Source organism: Athene noctua, chromosome 7 (genome assembly GCF_965140245.1).
Source record: "Athene noctua chromosome 7, bAthNoc1.hap1.1, whole genome shotgun sequence".
NCBI lineage: Eukaryota > Metazoa > Chordata > Aves > Strigiformes > Strigidae > Athene > Athene noctua.
Window position 1 is genome coordinate 7616036 of NC_134043.1, and position 19070 is coordinate 7635105.

The 19070-nt window shown below is 40.2% G+C and overlaps 1 protein-coding gene across 1 annotated transcript; it reads left to right on the forward strand.

Moving 5' to 3' along the window:
* The first annotated feature begins 7257 nt into the window (after window positions 1-7257).
* On the forward strand, window positions 7258-10732 carry CXCR4 (C-X-C motif chemokine receptor 4). The gene is made up of 2 exons (XM_074910699.1): window positions 7258-7397; window positions 9145-10732. Exons 1-2 carry the CDS (start codon window positions 7359-7361, stop codon window positions 10204-10206), a joined length of 1101 nt encoding a protein of 366 aa, XP_074766800.1. The 5' UTR covers window positions 7258-7358; the 3' UTR covers window positions 10207-10732.
* The last annotated feature ends 8338 nt before the right edge of the window (window positions 10733-19070 follow it).

The following is a 19070-nucleotide window of genomic DNA, read 5'->3' on the forward strand; positions in this document are numbered from 1 at the left end:
TGCCTTCTTTTGTTGAGGTAAGGGCTCCACAGTTCCTCATAACAGATTGTTGCTGAATCACCCAGCTGTATAGATCTGATCTGGATCAGACATTAGCATGCTATCACTTTTCTGTCACATCAGCCAGAGCATCTGCCGTGATGTCTGTAAAGTCTTTGTTCCAGCCATTATGGAAATGATGTGGATGATGCCTGGTTCAGCACAAAGTTTGCCCAAAGTTGCCTGTTCCACTTTCTAAAAATGAATTTGAATCAGCAAGATGAAAGTTTAGCAAGTTCAGTTGTAAGAGATTAGGTCTTTATATCATGTGGCTGGGGCACTGTTTATGCTGTAAGAGATACCCTGAAAATTGGATTTACCTTCCCATTAAATCAGAAAAGAGGTTCAACATCCCAATCATTTCTTCAAGCCGTTCTGCTTTCATAGAGGTTGGCCACCTAATGACTGAGAAGAAATCACTCCGTGTGACCTTAGTGATTATTTACAATGATTAGGCTGAAAATCCTACCTACCAAATTTTCAAAACAGCAATAGTAAATATCACTATTCACAACCAATCAGCTCAAAATAATAAGCAGGTAGTATCATGCTCATTTCACTGGCAATTAATGAACAGAGGAAGGAATGTACCTGCCATAAATATTCCTACAGCTCTCTATCTACATCCTTATATTTTACTATAAATAAATGGATATAGCAGGCTGTAAATGTTTATTTACTCAGGGTATTTAAGCAAGTACTGTATATAGAGGGCTTGACTGCAGCACTGAATATTTGGCAACATGCTGGGTCATGTTTTCAACAGACATCAAACAGATGGACAGTTACTGAGTAAATGCTATGAATTGTATTACCTATGTAGGAAGCACTGACACAAAAATGTAAAGCCAGTCTTACTCCTGCACCTCCTGATAGGAAAAAAAAAAAAAGGCCATATATCAATGGCATATGGCAAACCTGACTTCCAGCAGTAAAAAAATGTTGTGAATTCTAAACGGAATTTTCAGGGAAATAGTGGGAGGAGAGATCCAAAAGAAAGGAAAAATGGGAATGCACCGAATCACTGACTTTGGGTGACCTCCCTACGTACTGAACAGCAGATTCAGTCACAAATTTTGAGAGGAAGCAGCAACAGAAACAATCCCTGGCACCCAGATTCAAAAACAAGTATCCAAGCTGAGGTTCAGCACCCGTATGCACAGACTTTACTTCAAAGCTGTTGCAATAAAACTAAAACATTTGTGAGCTTCAGACTGGTAAACTGAGCCAAACAGGAAGAGTTGTTGCTCCTACTCTGCTTTCAGTGCCACTTTTTAGACACAAAACAAGTGGGCAAATGAGCTAAAGAAATTATTTCAGCAAGCTCAGAATCTCACAACATATGAAAAATCAATACCTACTACTGCACCCAAAGAAAGGAATTAGAACGAATGTGTGAAAATGAGAAAGAAAACATGGCATGTGCTAACATACTTCGCTACATCCCAAGCACACAGTTCCACAGACACCATTGCAACAAAAGATTGATGAAAAACTGTCAGGGCAGAAACACAACATAGAAACACTATTTCCATTATGAAGAGCAAACAGGCTTCATGTACATAAACATAAGTGGATGTATTTTGATCCGGGCAAATCTTGGCACTGCTAGTAGCAGAGAGGGTATGAAGACATGGTCTTATGGACTATTTTGAGTCATATAATAATTCAGATTGGAAGGATCCTCTGGAGTCAAAGGTCACTCAAGGCCCTGTTCAGTCTATTAGTCTCCAAGTAGTTGTGTTTACACTGGTGGGAGAAGCAATGCACAGTCCCAGATATAACTGTATCTCTAAAGCTATGTGTAATACTAAGAAATAATGAAACTGTGACACTGCATACATGTATATGTGAATATCTGAACTAGATTTTCTAATTTTATCTGTACGATCTTGAGACAAGAATGTAGCATGCTCTTAGCATGGGACCACATACGCAAATCCTGTCCTTAGTAATGCAAACTGAACTGTGAGCAAGTCTCTGATGGAATTTTACAGCATAAAAGAACATCATAAGAAACACATCTTATAGCTAAAGAGAAATCTATCTGAATGCTATGAAAGCCAAAATCCTATCTGGTTATAGCAAAGAAATTACTTGTGATATAATTAGGTAGGTTTGTTTGTTTTCATAATTTTGATCCTACTGCAATTCTGGAAAAAAAACTTCAGCATGTCTCCAGAAGTGTTCTGCTATACAATCATCAAAGATAAAACCTTCAGCTTCAGTGATATGCAAATGAAGACATGTTTGTTAAAAGGATCAACAAAGTTGTTCAAAGCATCTTTTTAGTCTACTCTACTTCCAAACAAACAATAAACTGTCCTCATGCAGTGAGATTTGCTAACCCATAAACATAGCCAAATGGAGGAAGAAGATCAGAACCTTAATGAGTTTGGTCCCCTTTGATTTTTAGCTGATCAGTGTCACCAATAATTTCAACGGGCTCTAAAATAAGCACTTTCTGTCTTCAAAGTGCCTTGCAAACATCAACCAATTAATCCTACAACTCTCCTCTGAGGTAGGTAAGTAGGTATTGTTATCCCCATTTTACAGTTGGGTGAACACAGTCAGAAGGGTTAAGTGATTTGCTGCAGGCCACAGACCGAGGTGGGATTAAAACACAAGAGTGACTATGATTCCTTTTAGAGGACAGCACTTTTTTTTCCTGCTGACTTTTCTGTGCTGACTTTAGACATCTTGGCCTTGTGGCAGTACTTAAAGGAAACAAAATAAATTCCCTTTGTTAAAAGCAAGGAACCATAAAGAAATCTGTCTTTTATGCCAGTGTTAATGATAACATTTTGTTGCCTTAATACTGATGTAAGGCTTTTCTTTTAATTTTGTTCTGATATGCAAGTATCATTCCTTCCATACAGGGACTTATTTCTGTGGTAATGTAACATGCTACCAATTGAAAGATACATCCAGCTCCTTTGTAGATTTTATTTTGTCTTTCTGCTTTCAAATCAGTAAATTCAAATAGCACCCTGCCCATAAGGTGTGCAGACACTCTCCTCCCAGGATGAGGGTAACAGTTGGTAGGCTTGTTCCACTCCAGCATGGGCAAAAAGAAACAGAGACAAGGAGCTTTGAGAACCAAGAGCAAAGCAAGCCATTAACTGAAATCCAACTCCAGCAAACCGCTTGTAACCATTCTAACAGGCGTAAGATTGATACCTTTCCCACTTCAACAGAAAGATCAGATGGAAAAGGCAGAGTATATTCTTTTCCTCTCTACGTATACAACTTCAGGCCACTTGAAGATCCATTTGTCATTAAGTCAATCCAGTGTACGGTAATAAACATTTGAGTTTGATAAGGAAACCGCTTTTCATCTAGTGGCAAGAAAGTCCGCAATATCAGTAACCTGGAATATTTTTTAGAACAGTAAAATCCTCTACTCAAAGCTAATGTCTTGCAAATCCTGAGCATATTTTCTATTATTTTTTCAGAAGACACTCCCCTCACTTTCAGAAGCCTTCCAGTACATTGACATGTACAGAGAAAATCAGTGAGTATTTGATAAATAGTACAGTAATTTCAGACATATTGCTGGTTATGTATAAGACACATCTATGTGTCCTGAAAGGATAGCTCCATTAATGCTAAAGAATAAAAAATAGTTTATTATTACACCGTTGTAATGAATATAGTATGGTGGTTATTCATATATTACATAAATCAGGGATCATAGCTCCTTTGTTCTAGGTGTTGTGCACAGACAGTGGTGTCATCAAACTTTTATTAGGTAGAAGTTTACTTTGTTAACGACACTTGTGAAGCCTTCAGATTAAGTAAATCATTTAACATGGTTAAATAAAATGAAATTTATTTTTCTATTTCTGGGGATACTGAATCAAAAGAGTATGTTTCCCATTAGAAAGGCTTATTAGAAACTATTTTGCTCTTACATGACCAACACTTAAGTCTCTTTTTAGAAGACGAAAAACCAGGTTAATGATTCACCACCTGAGGAATTGTATTGCTACTGTAACACTGTAAGAACATGTAGGATATTGACTCTCAGAGGGCATGTTTTCAGTAACAAAAATATGTATTACATGGGTTAGGAAGGGTCTGATTTCCACAGTAATTCTGAGACCAGAAAAACATGTAATGCAAAACATAAGCTTGGAAATTGCTATTTGCTAGCTCCGTCTTATGAAGATTTGTAGCTAACTCTGAATTACATGCTCTGCAGAAAGAGCTCCCTTCTTTTATCACTTTGGAAATCATTAACTTGCCCTCCATGGTCCTCTGTGCAACAAAGGAAGTTTTCACATGGATTTTCTGATAGGAGAAACAAAAGAGATCCTAGATAACAAAATAGCAGTGTGAATGATAGTTTTAGAGGACCTTCATCAAACACATTTTGGTGACATCTCATCAGATAGGGCATCAATCCCCACATTTCCCATCACTCAGCACTACCATGCTTCAGGGCTAATCCATGGAACCAGATATTCCTTGGTTCCGAATTTCTCACGTTATCTAGGAACACAAATAACTGAGTCACTGTCCCATATCCCATTAATTAACAAAATCAATTTTCATGTAATGCACTTTGCTGTTACAGGTGTGATAACACTTGCCTACCTGAGCTGTAATTACACTTGCAGTTCTGTGCATCGATACCCCACATGTCAATGTGCTCCATGCTATCCATCCCAATAAATAACCAACCAACTCTCAAACAGCTCTAGAGTTGTCAAATAGCTCTAGAGTTCATGTACATATTTTTTTGCTCATCTGCAACCATTACCACAAGCCACCTGAACTACAACGTATTTTAATGTCCTGCACTGCATACATGGAGAAGGAGCAGTGTTTAATCTTCTATGCCCCTCTGAGAGAAGAATATATTGTCCATAAAACACATCTGTCACCCATATGAATTTCTGGCAGGGTATAGATCCAGTTTTTACTAAAAGTTCATCTCCCCTATATGCACTTCCATGTCCTGATTAGGTTTTTAGCACCTGTTCAATATGCATATTTCTGAAAATCCAGTTCACACATTTGCAAATTCAGTAGGCTGGAGAGCCTTTCAAGCAGCATACCCTTGCTGAAAACTGCACAGCAGTTGCTGGTGCCATGAGCTGGGCATCCTCTAGAAGTGAGAAAGTGAAAAATTATTATATTGACATGATCCTACTCATCCATATATAAAAATCCCTCATCTGCTCATTCATCTGCCTGGTCATCTAACACTGGGCTGCAGATTACCTGGGTCATGTATTTTCCTGTTTGTATGTCTTGGGGAGTGTATTTTCCTATTTGTATGTCTAGAGAGTAGCGAACACATCACAAGTTCTATGGAAAATAAGGGACGAATAGCAATTATTATAAATTGGTCATGCTTGTTTTTAAAGAAGTTCAGCAGAGTAGAATGATGGTATTATAAGGCTAGGATTAGTATCTAAAAATGAGGATTTGGTAGATTTTTTTGGAATGGTATCCCTCTCAAATTTTTCCGTATATAAACTCAAAGTATATATTGAGTTTTCTGAAGACCTCTAATTCCTGAGTTATAATCAATTAAAGTTGGCTTTTAATGCAACTTGTGATATTCCAGACCTGCTAGCAAAATATGAATTACTATCAAATTGCAATGTAGTTAAGTACATAATCACATCATAGGTCATACTTTACATACAATGTTTTTAACAAAAAGAAAGATAATCTGTGTTATTAATCATAACCAAACTCATACTCACTGTAGTGCATGAGAAGGAGTTCCAGAGGTCTTATGGGAAGAGTAAGAGAGTGACTCTTGTCAAATACCTGGGAATAATCTTTGTATCTAAAACTGGTGGATAACTCGGAGCATGTAAACTGGTAATAGGGGCATTTAAGAATAAAACTTCTGTCAAACTTTCATTTATTCATCCCTTGAGGCTACCAGGGTAATTTGAGCCTACTGTTATTACATAAAGAATGCCCATCTCCCTTCTTTCCACTCCAAATTCCAACTGTAAAGAGTAAATCTATGTAGCAGAATCAATTATTCCCAATATAGTTACTCACTATGGTGTTAGTTGTGAAATTGGGCAGGACGATGACACACTATTCTAATCAAAATCTTTTCTGCAAATCAGTTTACCTGCACAAATATCAACAGTACTGAGACCCCAGAGACAACTGTAAAGGAAATCCATTATTCTGTTTTATTTTTCTTTATATGTGGGTTGGCTTTCCTTTGCAAACCTATTTTATTATTGCTATTCTTATTCTACATACATACAATTCCAGGTTTTTATATTTTTTTTTTTCTTCTTTTTTTTCATATTATCCAACTACTGGAAACAGCTCATTACTAAGGATATTCACCCTTCACATTTAAAAAACTAATTTACCAAGCTTGAGATTAAGGAGAAAGACAAGCAGTGTTCCTGATATTAGTGAGCAAATAAAGAGCTTGCTGTTTGCTATTTTTAGATGACAAGATATTGAGCATGCAACCCCACGGTTTTAAATGAAGTTGGCAGCACCATTATTTTGACAACGTTTTATGTTCTTCCTAATTTCTGTTATTTCCTTAACACATTTCTTGTAATGTTCCAAAGTTTTTTGGCACAATGAACCATCATGGTATCTCCTCAAGAAACACTGATGAAGCACCTCCAGCTCCTCATCAGACTTCTGACCCAAAACCACAGACATCAGAGGAGTTCAGAGGGCAACTCGCAGCCCACTCGCTGCACAGCCCCTGAAAGGTCTGCAGAACCTCTCACCCCTCGGTAAGGACCATCCCCTTACTTCCAGCCTCTCCCAGTACGCTCCTCAGCAGGGATGAGGGACAACTCTAAGGACCGAGTTGACTATATTTTGATGGTATCATGACTTCTCCTCTTCCTCCTCCATCACGATTCCAGGACTTCACCCGGAGCTCGCCTGGGGTGCCCATGGCAACACGGGGCCCCACAACACTCTTCAAAGAATTCTCTTGAGGGGAAATTCAAAAACACGGCTGGTATGCACACATCAATCGGAAGGTGGCAAGTGCCCCCCTGAAGAGGAACGCCCCCGCGGGCACTTGGGGCAAGTGCAGTTCCCATGCCCCGGCGACGCAGACAAAGAGCGGCCCGAGGCGCCCACCCGGAGCCCGGGGCCGCGGTGACACTCGCCGGGGAGGAGCCAGGCGGGGGCTGCCCCGGGGGCGGGAGGGGGCCAGGGAACTTATAAAAGGCGCGTCCCGCCAGAAGCGCCGGGGCGTGTGTTTGGTTCAGTTACGAGTGGCGGCCGTGGGAGAGCCGCGGCGGCGGCAACAACAAAACAACAACTCCAACAACACCTCGAGAGCCCAGAGCCGTGAGATGGCTCAGAGCCTGGACAACAGCCTCGACAGTCTGGATGTAAGTGCCGGGAGCTGAGCCGACCGGCGGGGCCGCGGCTGTCCCGGCGGCGCTGGCTGCTCGACGCCGCTGCTCCGCGGCAGCGGAACGACAGCCCTGTCTCCCCGCCGCGCTCGCCCATGTGCGCGCTGTTTGCAAACAAAGGTGCCCTCGGCGGAGGCTGCGGGCGTCGGCGGGCGGGGAGCGCCCCGAGCCCGCGGGAAGCGGGGCCGGGGTAAGGCGGGAGGGTGGGGGGGGCGCGGGGCCGGGCGCTGCGCCGCCTCCTCTGCTTCCCAGCCCGCCAAACTGCGGGGGTCTGCGGGGCGAAAACCGGGCAGGGCTCGGCCCCGGCCTCTTGCCGCTACTGCTTCTGGCTGCAGCGCCTCGGACCTCGCCGCAGCCGCTGCTGGACTCCCGCCTCTTGCTCGGGCTTTGCTGCTTGGCCGTCAGTTGAAGTGACGTGCGGCGCCGTTGCGGGCAGGAAAGCACCGGTGGGGCAGTTAGAGCAAGGGGAACGATGAGGGGGACCACGCGAGGAAGTTTGGAGCGCCCTGACTCCAGGGAATGGCATCCCTCCGCCCCGGTGCCCGCCCTAACCTGGGGCTGCCGGAGCGCAGGGTGGGGCGGGGAGCGGCGGCAGCGCCCAGCCGATTCCCCCCCGCCCGAAACGCGGCGGCGTCCCGCTCTGGCGGAGGCCGCTCTTCTGCCACGGGGGTTGGAGAGTAGAGGACCAAACCGGGGGTCTCTGGCAAGTTGTAAACTTTAACGCGCAGTTTATGCCGGCGTGGAGCTGGTGCATCCGTGCGTGCGGTGCTGCGCGGTCCTCGGGGCGCATCCTGCGCGGAGCTCGGGGCTTCGTGGTGTACAGGGCACGAAAGCTAAAATCTGAAAACCTGAGGAATTGTACATAGCCAGGTGGCACTCGCCCGCCTGCACCGCTTCTCAGCGTGGTGACCAAAACCGTTGGTGGTTTCCTGATGTGCTTTCATGCCCTCACCAGAATTTCGCTTCCTTTTTCCGCTGCTGTACTTGGTGCAGCAGCCTGGCAGCAGCCCAGCCCCGGCCAGCTTCACCCCCTGCCCCGCAGCCGCCAAGGGCGGGGAACAAAGGGAGGGCAGCGGCTGGGCCCGGGGAGCCGCCGGGGGCTTTGAGTTCCCCTGCTTAAGGTCACCTCTCTCTTTCTTTACGGGCTTGGGGTTTTAAATTTTTTTTCCTTGTGTCTGCGTGTGGAGCTGTCAATTGCTTCTCAGCAGGGAATTCTTTCTATTATTTATCCTTTATTACATCAGCCAAGGGTACCTTCTCTATTTCTCCTTGACCCCATCCCATTAATGAGAAAGGACTTAAGAGCAGCAGCATTTCTGTCCAAGTAATTTTTTTTTATAGCTCTCTGTCGTAAGAGTTAAATGTCATGGGTGATATTCTTTGCGGGCTAACCTCTTGCCTCCAGCACTTCTGGGCTCTTCCATTTGTAGTATGCTTCTGATTAGAGAACTTGAGTGTCCAGAACCAAAGGTATTTCAGGGAGTAGCCATTATCTTTTCCCTTTTATCCCCTGGCCTTAGTTACAAGATCTTAGTCCTCAGAGAAAGACAAAGGAAGTTTTTTACTTACAATTTGCTTTTTTTGTGTGTGTGTGTGTCTTTTGTCTGGTTTTCAAAAAGATTGCCTATTCATAATGATAGAGACTGTTAAGGCAACTCTTAACATACTGTCATACAGAGTGAGCTTTTGCAGAGGAGCTAACATAATTTATTTTTTTTTTTAGCTGTCGTCTGGGTTAATCATTGAATTTTCTGATAATGGCACGGATGAGATTGGTTCAGGTGACTATGGAGACTACGGAGAGCCATGCTTTCAGCATGAGAATGCTGATTTCAACCGGATCTTCTTGCCAACAATCTACTCCATCATCTTCCTAACAGGAATAATCGGCAATGGATTGGTTATTGTTGTTATGGGCTACCAGAAGAAACAAAGAAGCATGACAGATAAATACAGGCTGCACCTCTCTGTGGCTGACCTCCTTTTCGTCATCACCTTGCCATTCTGGTCTGTGGATGCGGCCATAAGCTGGTACTTTGGGAACGTTCTGTGTAAGGCAGTTCATGTCATTTACACAGTCAACCTTTATAGCAGTGTCTTGATCTTGGCCTTTATAAGTTTAGATCGTTATCTGGCAATAGTCCATGCTACCAACAGCCAGCGCCCACGAAAGCTGTTGGCTGAGAAGGTGGTGTATGTAGGCGTATGGCTACCAGCTGTGCTTTTGACAGTGCCTGATATAATTTTTGCCAGTACTAGTGAAGTAGAAGGGAAGTATCTGTGTGATCGCATGTACCCTCATGAAAACTGGCTGATTTCTTTTAGATTTCAGCATATCTTGGTAGGACTTGTCTTGCCTGGTCTGATAATCCTGACGTGCTACTGTATTATAATATCTAAGCTTTCACATTCAAAAGGCCACCAGAAGCGCAAAGCCTTGAAGACAACAGTTATCCTCATCCTTGCCTTCTTTGCCTGCTGGCTGCCATATTATATCGGCATCAGCATCGACACGTTCATCTTGCTAGGAGTCATCAGACATCGCTGCAGCTTGGAGACGATAGTGCATAAATGGATCTCCATTACCGAAGCCCTGGCATTCTTCCACTGTTGCCTGAATCCAATTCTGTATGCCTTCCTGGGTGCCAAATTCAAAACATCAGCACAAAATGCCTTGACATCGGTTAGCAGAGGATCAAGCCTCAAGATTCTTTCCAAAAGCAAACGTGGGGGACATTCTTCTGTTTCTACAGAGTCCGAGTCTTCAAGTTTCCATTCCAGCTAACGCTGCTCCTTGCCTTAATTTTATAAATAGACACTTTAAAGTTGTGCAAGAGTTCAGAAAAACAACACTGACCATAATGTACAGATTTATTTACAATTGGAATTTTATATTGTTTGTTTTCATTTCTGTGATGTTTAATTGACTTATTTATATAAAAAAACCTTTCGTATTGATGACAAACTGTCTAGGCAGGTCCTGTGGACAAGTGGTTAGTTCACAGAAGTTTTAGTGCTTGTCTGTATGTATAGATATGTGAACTAAACACTTCTGGATTGTAGCAAAGTGACTGTTAAAAGTTTAGAAAATATTTCTGTTGTTTATATGTAAATGTTTTCAGTGTTGCTGTTAAATTCTTAAAAACTTGGTTGAAGATTTTTACCTTACTACGAGATGTTTGGTTTACAGTAGCTTAACTCTGCTGTAGAAATGGCACTTATAACCAAAGCCTCCTCTGTTATATGCTAGGGTGTTTTTTTTCCCCATTCTCAGTAATTGATGGTTTGCAAAAGTTTCTGTTCAAGGTAAATAAAAATATATGACAAAAAGTTATTTTGAGTGGTATTTTTATTTCATAATGTTTTTCTTAATGCTTTTATTTGCAGTTCTCAATGCACAATAATTTCTTTGAAAATTCCACAGTTCTCTATGAGAAGCAGGAAAATTAGTTTTGGTATATATTGATTATTCACTTGACACCTCTGAGGTTTTTTTGAGTAATTTGTTTTTTTCACTAGAATTCATTTACTCCAGATAACATTTTAAACTATCACTTTAAACAAAGAACTTTTTGAGGGCAAAATATCTACAAATGAAAACCAGTCTACTTCATTGCTAAAGTGTACAGCCTCTTGGGAGTCAAACCAAGATTACTGCATGGGACTAACCTTTACACCATGCATATAAAGCCAATCCTCTATTTCTTCTGCTTTTTGCTGTTCTAAATTGAGTTTCACATGTAAATAGTAATCAAAAGTAGCTGAATCAAAGCCATTTTGCTATTTGACATTCCATTTGGACTAGAAATAAAGTTACTGGTGTATCTTCTGGAGTATGTGTTTTTTCTCTGGAGCTTTATCCAGTCTCCATCCAGATTTTCTTAATATAATGTAATATGACGTATTATAATCTTAACATTATTTGTTCTTAAAAATGTTTTAAGTAGGAATCAGCCAGACTATAGAAATTCCAGTAATTATTGTTGAAATCTTACTTCTCTAAGTTAGTCATATCTTCGTGTTAGAGTGTGTTTAAAAGTAACCAATACCCAAGAGGACAGAGCCATTGAGAATATTTGTACGCTCCTACATTAAAAAAAAACAAACACAACTGCTATTAATCTATAAATAATTAAGTTTTGAAGTCAAAAAAAGAAAAAAAAAATAAACAATACCTGCTAGTCACAGAACTGAAATAAGCAACATGGATATTGCAATGATACTACCCAGAAATAATGTGTTTTTACAAGCACAGCACCCTAGTGATGTTGTGGAGCATATATCGCTGTGCCAAATGCATGCTAACATGCATTAAATTGCGTGTTTATTTTGGGTATTTTCATACATATAAGACCTTTCTGTTTTCAACTTCCCTCCTCTCCAGTCAGGAGGCTGCAACCTTGGCTACACCCTGCACACTTTTTTCCTTGCAATGACGGTAGTAGTCATCTGATTCTGTGTTGAGCTGGTTCAGTTTGCTGAACCAGCACAAAACTAACCTGGCAGAAAAATAAAACAATTTTCCAGCAATTTAGTGAACTGAATGAGCTCAATGAGGAACCCAACAAGCACCACAAAAGTGCGAGAACCTGTAACCTGGAGCCAGGCACAGTGAGAGAAGAGGAAGTAGGTCCCCCCTTTTAGCAACTGAACTTTTAGATCACTTAAGTCTAATGTATATCTTCACTCAACATAAATTAACAACAGAAAAGATGCATTCTCAAGGAACAAAAGGTCTCACTTTCATCAAGTTGTTCCTTGTTAGCCAAGTTGAGAAATGGGGAAAACGTGGTAAAGGAGCAGAACTTCTTAAATGGTTTATTTTTGTTTGCTTGTGTGTTTTCTTAATTTAGTGAGGGTTTCCCCGTGAAGAATTTGTTGTTTTCAATTATTCTCATTTTCACCCCAGACCAATCAATCACTGTGATTTAATTGCACTTGTAAAATACTTATTGGCTATCAACATGCTGCTGTTTATTTGTTGAGAAAATGTTTAGAGCTCTCTAGCATTAACCTAGATTATTCCCATTATACTTCAGCCAGTCAACTGTTACCTCAAGCAGAGTTAGCAGGAAAGAGGGTGAAAGACAGAATAAACTCCACAGTCCGTGTTACTGCCAAAGACCACTAAAAGGACACTAAACAAACAACAGGAAGCATTTGTGTAGAAAATAAATTAGCAAAATTAAAACATAACCCATGCCTCAGAGAGATGAGACCTACATTAGTTTTATAAAACTGCCATTGTTTTCTGTAGAATTAGTGAAACTACGGACAGAAGAACTTTTTGAAAAGGAGTTGCAAGATCATTGGGATTTTGCTCCAGCAAGGAAAATGAGTCAAAAGCCACATGTATTTATTTCTAAATAACTTTATATATATCTATAGATGTTAGTATAACATACATTTGTACTGTTTACAAAGCAAATATTTGCAAATCGAATGAAGTTGTCATGAGGAAACATAGTAAGAAATTATGAATCCTATTCTGTCTTTTACCTCTGAATAAGTCAGAGCAAATCAGGCAAATTTCTCTCAAAGCCACTGAGCTATTCCAAATATACCATGTTGGTAAAAAATAAGAATGTATTCCCTTTTAAAACAAAATCACCTTTAAGCTGATTTTTGTTGAGGCTCTGACTTTTTTACATTTTTGTGAATCAAAAGTAGACCCAGTAAATACATTTCTCAAAGTATAAACTCAGTGACAAAGGTGAATAGACCTAATTTTGTAATCTATACATTGAATAAATCCATGTACATCAAGAACTTTCCAAAGTTTTCAAAGAGACTTTCCAAGTCTTTTCCCAAATTATTCTACACCACAGAATAATCACAGTGACATTCTTCAAGACATACACAATGCACAGACACAGCATTTTCCTGATGTCATAAAATAATAGCTGTACCCAAGTAATTTTAAATATGCAACTCAAGATACAGAACAGAAAACAAATGTGGGTACCGGTGAGTACTGGTTACATGGTTTAAAAGATTTATAATGTATTTACAGAGACGTTAAATACATTATAATGTATTTACAAAGACTCTTTCCACCGGATCAGGCACTAATTATTTTGCCATGGTTGTTACAATGTGCTAACAGCAATGCTGGACTAAAACACGGATATTCACCTAATACTATAATGCACACATTTTGAGTGCTTAAGATTAGTTAGAAATCCTTTGGATCACGCAAGGCTAAACCAAGAACAGAATATGTACATGAACTTACTTTTGCTTCCTCTGAAATGCTCTTTGGAAGTAAAGTTAGAATACTTAAAGCAGTGGGATAAAATTACACTATAATCCATTATTTGTATGGTATATTTTTACTCTTGTCTAATCAGGTTGTAGAGAGTCCACATTAGAGGAGCATGTGAAAAGACGAGTGGGGGTAGTGAGGGTGTCTGAGCTAATGTACACAGGCTATAGAGGGCAGTGAGTAAGGTGGAGTTTCTTGGTTTTTCTTGGCTAGTGTTATGACACAATCATTATACAGGGGGTTCAACTTCTATGCATATACATAAATCAAAACAAAATCACCATGAAAATAAAAAGGAAGTAGGAGTAATAACATGGAGCCATTCATACAAGTGAATGGTTTATCTTACGATGGTTGAGCTCTAGTTGGACAATGTACAAAGTGACCACCTCTAGATGTTTAGTTGAAAAGGCCATTTTTTATATTGTTTGGGAAAGGAAACAGCATGACGAGGAAGTACTTCCTTGATCCAGGCATGCCTCCAAAATCCCCTAACAATGGAGTATTCTCATATTCTCATAGTGCTGAAACTTAGGAAACACTTAAGCAGATAGGGCACCAGAGTTCTTGCTCAAAGGATGCCACTCCCTCACTTTATGTTTTGAAAGAGCTATAGACTCTTTTCACAGCCATAAATCACGTGTCAATTGAAATTACATGAGCACTGGGATTATTTCTTATAAAGAAGGCACAGATTTCTTGAAATCTTTTATCTTTAGGCAACAAATTTTCTGTCACTCTCTTCATTTTCTCTGAAAATTTTCAATCTTTAACAGGATGAAGTTTAAAGATAGTTTGGTTTAACAGCAATTCTGTTACTGTCTTCCCACCATTCTAGTTCTAACAGGACATACAATAAAAAAATGCTATGCTTGCTGATTCTGAAAACATGTTTTAATAGCATACTTTGTGTTTATTTATATATATTTTAATCATAAATGTATCTACATGTGTAACAATGCAGTTCATAAGCACCATTTTCAGTCATTGATAGAAGTGATCCAGGCTCCAGCACAGCTATTACTGACTTCAGAGGAGTCAGGATTCATTACAGAGGTAGTAGGTATTGATTAAAATTACTATTTTCTTAAAAGGAGAGGAAGCTTCAGTGACAAGCTCTCACTGAATTCAGAGACAGCAGGGTACAGAAGAACGATGCTTCCTAAAGTGTATAACCTTATAGCCCAAATCAATTACAGATGAAGATTACAAGTTCCTCTGATTTCAGCTGCAGTCAGAGATCTACAAGAAACTAAATCTTTCAGTGTGGAGCAGGTGGAATTGTTCTGCTGAATATAACAAAAATAAATTTTCAGCAAAATGGTTTTCTCTTACTGAAGGCATGCAAGCTTTGCATACCCAGCTATCAACAGTCTGACTGTAATTTGTCTTCAGTGGCAGAGTGTTTGAAAGAAATAGGTCAACATTTTAAATATCCTTATCTTTTGGAATTCACACCAGGAACAGATTCTCACCACACAAACATGTCAAACTAAGTAGAAGTTATGATGGATTTTTTTGAAGGGTTACATTGTGAAGAGTTCTTTGGCTTCTGTTTTGGTTTGCTTTTGGTTTGGATTTTTTTTGCTGTTAATGCTGCCTTTTATTTCTACTATCCTCTTCTCATAGCTTCTATTCTACTTAACTTTGCCTTTAAGAATATACCTTTACAGAATTTTTAATGGCTCTGTTCTGTTAAGACTACACACAATATCCTGGGCAACTAAGAAAAAGAGAGACTGTTCAAATGAAAGATCCAGCCTTCACAAGAGTTTCTGAGTCTTCTCATGTGCATTTCCCTTCCAAGATATGCACTTCTTTAGCCAGAAGATAAATTACTTGTATATCACATGAAATTTTAAATTCAAAGGTTGGTTTTATTCGCAAATTTCTTAAAGTGCAGTCACAGCACACATTTCTTTACTTTCTCCTTTCTTTCCTAGTCAGCACTCCATAATCGGGCAGATCTCTCAAAGAGAGGTTTGGATAAGAAAGGCTGAGGAGGCACCTTCCCAGCTTGTCAGTGTCATCACTGATGCCAGCACAGCTACAAGAACACTGGCTGTCCATAAATTTGCTCTCACTACTGATGTACTCTGCAAGGCTACAATAAAAGACTGGACAGCAATAATTATCACTGGTAATACTCCTAATGTATCACCTCGCCAAAGGTGAATGTGACACTCCTCAACAGACATAAAACAAAATAAATCTGAGAAGTTCAAACAGAACATCTTTCCTTAACTCTCTTTTCACAACTACTCCACCTTTCATTGGACGTCCCACTTGTCACCTTTCTTATGGTTACTCCTTTCAAATACTGCCCCCTCTTAGGTTAATAGTTGCTTTCTTTTCCTTGGGGAAAATATCTAATATTTAAAATACCTTTAAAAACACTCATTCTGCCAAGTCTGTCTACATGAGTTCACGAAAGAGAGAAATGTTGTATGCTTGATAGTAGAAGATGAAACTGGGACCTTATTTTTCACAGACCAGCTCTGTCTCTAAAATCTACGGAAAGTAAGAGAATAATTCCGGTTTTCTTGTCTCGTTCATTGCAAGCCTGAAGTCTATTATTCCTGCTTTTTTGGGGAGGAATTACATCTCTTATACAAGTGTTAAGTGCACTGTTGGAACTCAGTACAGGAATGCATTGATAAGAGAAACCAGAGTCTCTAACACAAATAAAAGGGAAGAAGGGATTGTTGTACAAGGGTATGGTTTTATGTTAGATTAACTTGACACCAAAGTAGATTTAATGAGTTCCTGCTCCCCCTTACCCCTTAGTATTTACTGTCTTCCCTTCCATGGCCTTTCAGGTCATGGCCCCCACCTGGCTTGGCTTGCTCTCTTTCTCCCCAACCCCATTGTAGTGATTCTTTAACAGTATCATCCTGCATGGAACTGGGCACCAATAATGCACTGACACAAGGTGACTGAGTTCATCTACTAATCAGCAGGACTGAAAAGGACAGTCTCACACCTAATGGTCCACTTCCTTCTCTCCTTCACCCTTAATTACACATACCCCTCAACCTTTGCTGCTCATGTGACTCCTTGGCAAAACAGTTCAGCTCTTGAAGATTGGAGTTTCACAGGAATTTGAAGCAATCTAACTTCTGCTGGGAAGGTCTTCAGCCTCCTTCCCTCCCTCCCTTCCTCCCTTCTTCTTCTAATCCTTTCATTTGATATCTTAAATACTCTCCAATTCTCAGTCCTGTGGACCTGTCTCCCGCTGTGCATTCTCTGTTGAATCAGTCACATTTTCTTTTGAACAGACTTAGTCAACTAAATACACAGTATCTATTTTTTTATAATTTATTTTATACCATCTTAATGAAGTTAGTCAGCTCAAAAAGAGGGCTGATTACATCCAAGATAAAAAAATAAGCAGACACATGCCTCAGCAAAGACAGTAAAGTTGTAACACAGACTTTTGCACTTTTTCTCTCAGAAGCAATGAGCTCTTGACTCCGTGTATTTGTGAAACCCACCAGTCACAGAAAATTAACCAACAAAATAAAGTGAACAGATTTCAGCCAGCATAGTGAACTGAATCAGCTCACTAAGTCAAAAACTGGAGCAACTGCAAGATAGAGGGTGCAATCATGCATCGGGGAGCAGTGAGGGGAGAAAAAAAACGGGACCCTGTTTTTTGAGAGCAGCAACTTGTTAGACCAGTTTAGCTATCTTGTCAAAATTTCCTTAAGTAAACAGCTGAACTGGTAAAACAAACATAAACCAGTTTTCAGGTAGAGGGTAAGGGGTTGAAAAGGTATGGAGAAGATAGATGCCCCTCTTCAAGGGAAGTGAGCCCTGCTTCCTCCATAACCAAAATATGATTCCCTGTTGACTACATGACCATGGGTCCTGCAGAGGACTTTTCTCTGAAACAAGGCTCAGGAAAGAATCTCAAATAGCAGTATTTTAAACTAAAGAGAACTGTAATAGCGTGATTAACCATGTTCTTGATTATAACCTATATTGCCCATCAGATTTAATGTAGCTATTTGTTAAAACACACTGTCAATCTACATTCATATATATAGTCCACAGGCCTTTTTGAATGTGATGGATGTTTGTATGATTTTTAAAAGCAGAATCCTTGAAAAGTACAGAGCAGGTTTTCTCCTATTTAACAATGAGCTTTAAGAAAGCAAGCATTTACTTTATGTATCACATTGTGACTTTCTCCTTATAATTAACGTATCAACTAAGGAAAGAAGAAATTGCCTCTTGGTGTGAAATCTGCTTAGGAATAAACATTAGGTCCCTGCCTCAAATGCAGCCTTAATTCCACTAAAGAAATGTAGTCAGCCCAGATATGCTGAAGCCAAACTAAATATGCTCAGATTGTACAGTCTGAATGTGTGGAACTATATGGCTCTCCTAATACTCTGCATTGAAGGGGAAAGCCTAGCAACTGCATAAATATTCAGTGTCGTGTACACCCATCCAACAGTCTAACCATACTCCAGCCCAGAGAATAAACAGTCATCAGAGACATGAATCCTTGAATCTATTCGCTCTCGCTTCTTCCTACAAGCTAATACGGAAGGAGGATTAAGAAACTTTGACCCCTCATCAAGCACTTTGTGGGAACTATGTAATAAAAACTGTGACAGATGAGGGATAGATCCTTTGTCTGTGATATTTAAGAACCACTCTGCTACCCAGGTTTTTGAAAGAGATCCTGTTCATTTTTTCACTGGTTTTGGTAACAATTAAAAATCAGAACAAATATTTTTGCATCTCTTTAGAACGCTTTCTGTTTCTAAAGGTAATCCATTTTAAAATCCTCTCTTCTTAGTACCACACACTTTACATGTACTCTTTCAGTTGCTGGCCAAAGTTGGGCCCATTATGCCCTCTATGCCCTGCAAGGAAAATGATGGTACATCTACCTGAATGGGAACATGGTATTAAAAAGCTGAGGTTACACCGACTGAGCTGACAGTGGTACTGCTTGGTGTTATTAACCGAGTTCAGAAATTAATGCGGCCAGAGAAGCAGCTGTGATTACCTGTCCCTTTATCCAGCCTGACTGTCCTGACCACTGGGCTATACAATTAGTCTCTCTCTGACTCAGTGAATATTTATTTATGCAAAGTTAGGCATTTTCAAAAGGACTCACGAGACAAAAGCATCCCACCAAATACAACAGCATGGCGATTAAGCACCCTCCCAGGAGAGAGTGCGCTCTCTTAGACTGCAAGGAAACTCGAGCTTTTGCACCAATGTCCCTTGACAAGGGACATTGTTTTTTGCAAGAAGGCTCCTCCTCCTTCTCTTCAATGTTTTCTATAGGATTAAGTGTGCGTCTAAAAAAGCACCTATAGGAGTAAGCACTGTCCTTCGAAAAAAAGCTGAGAAGTGCTTTGTTT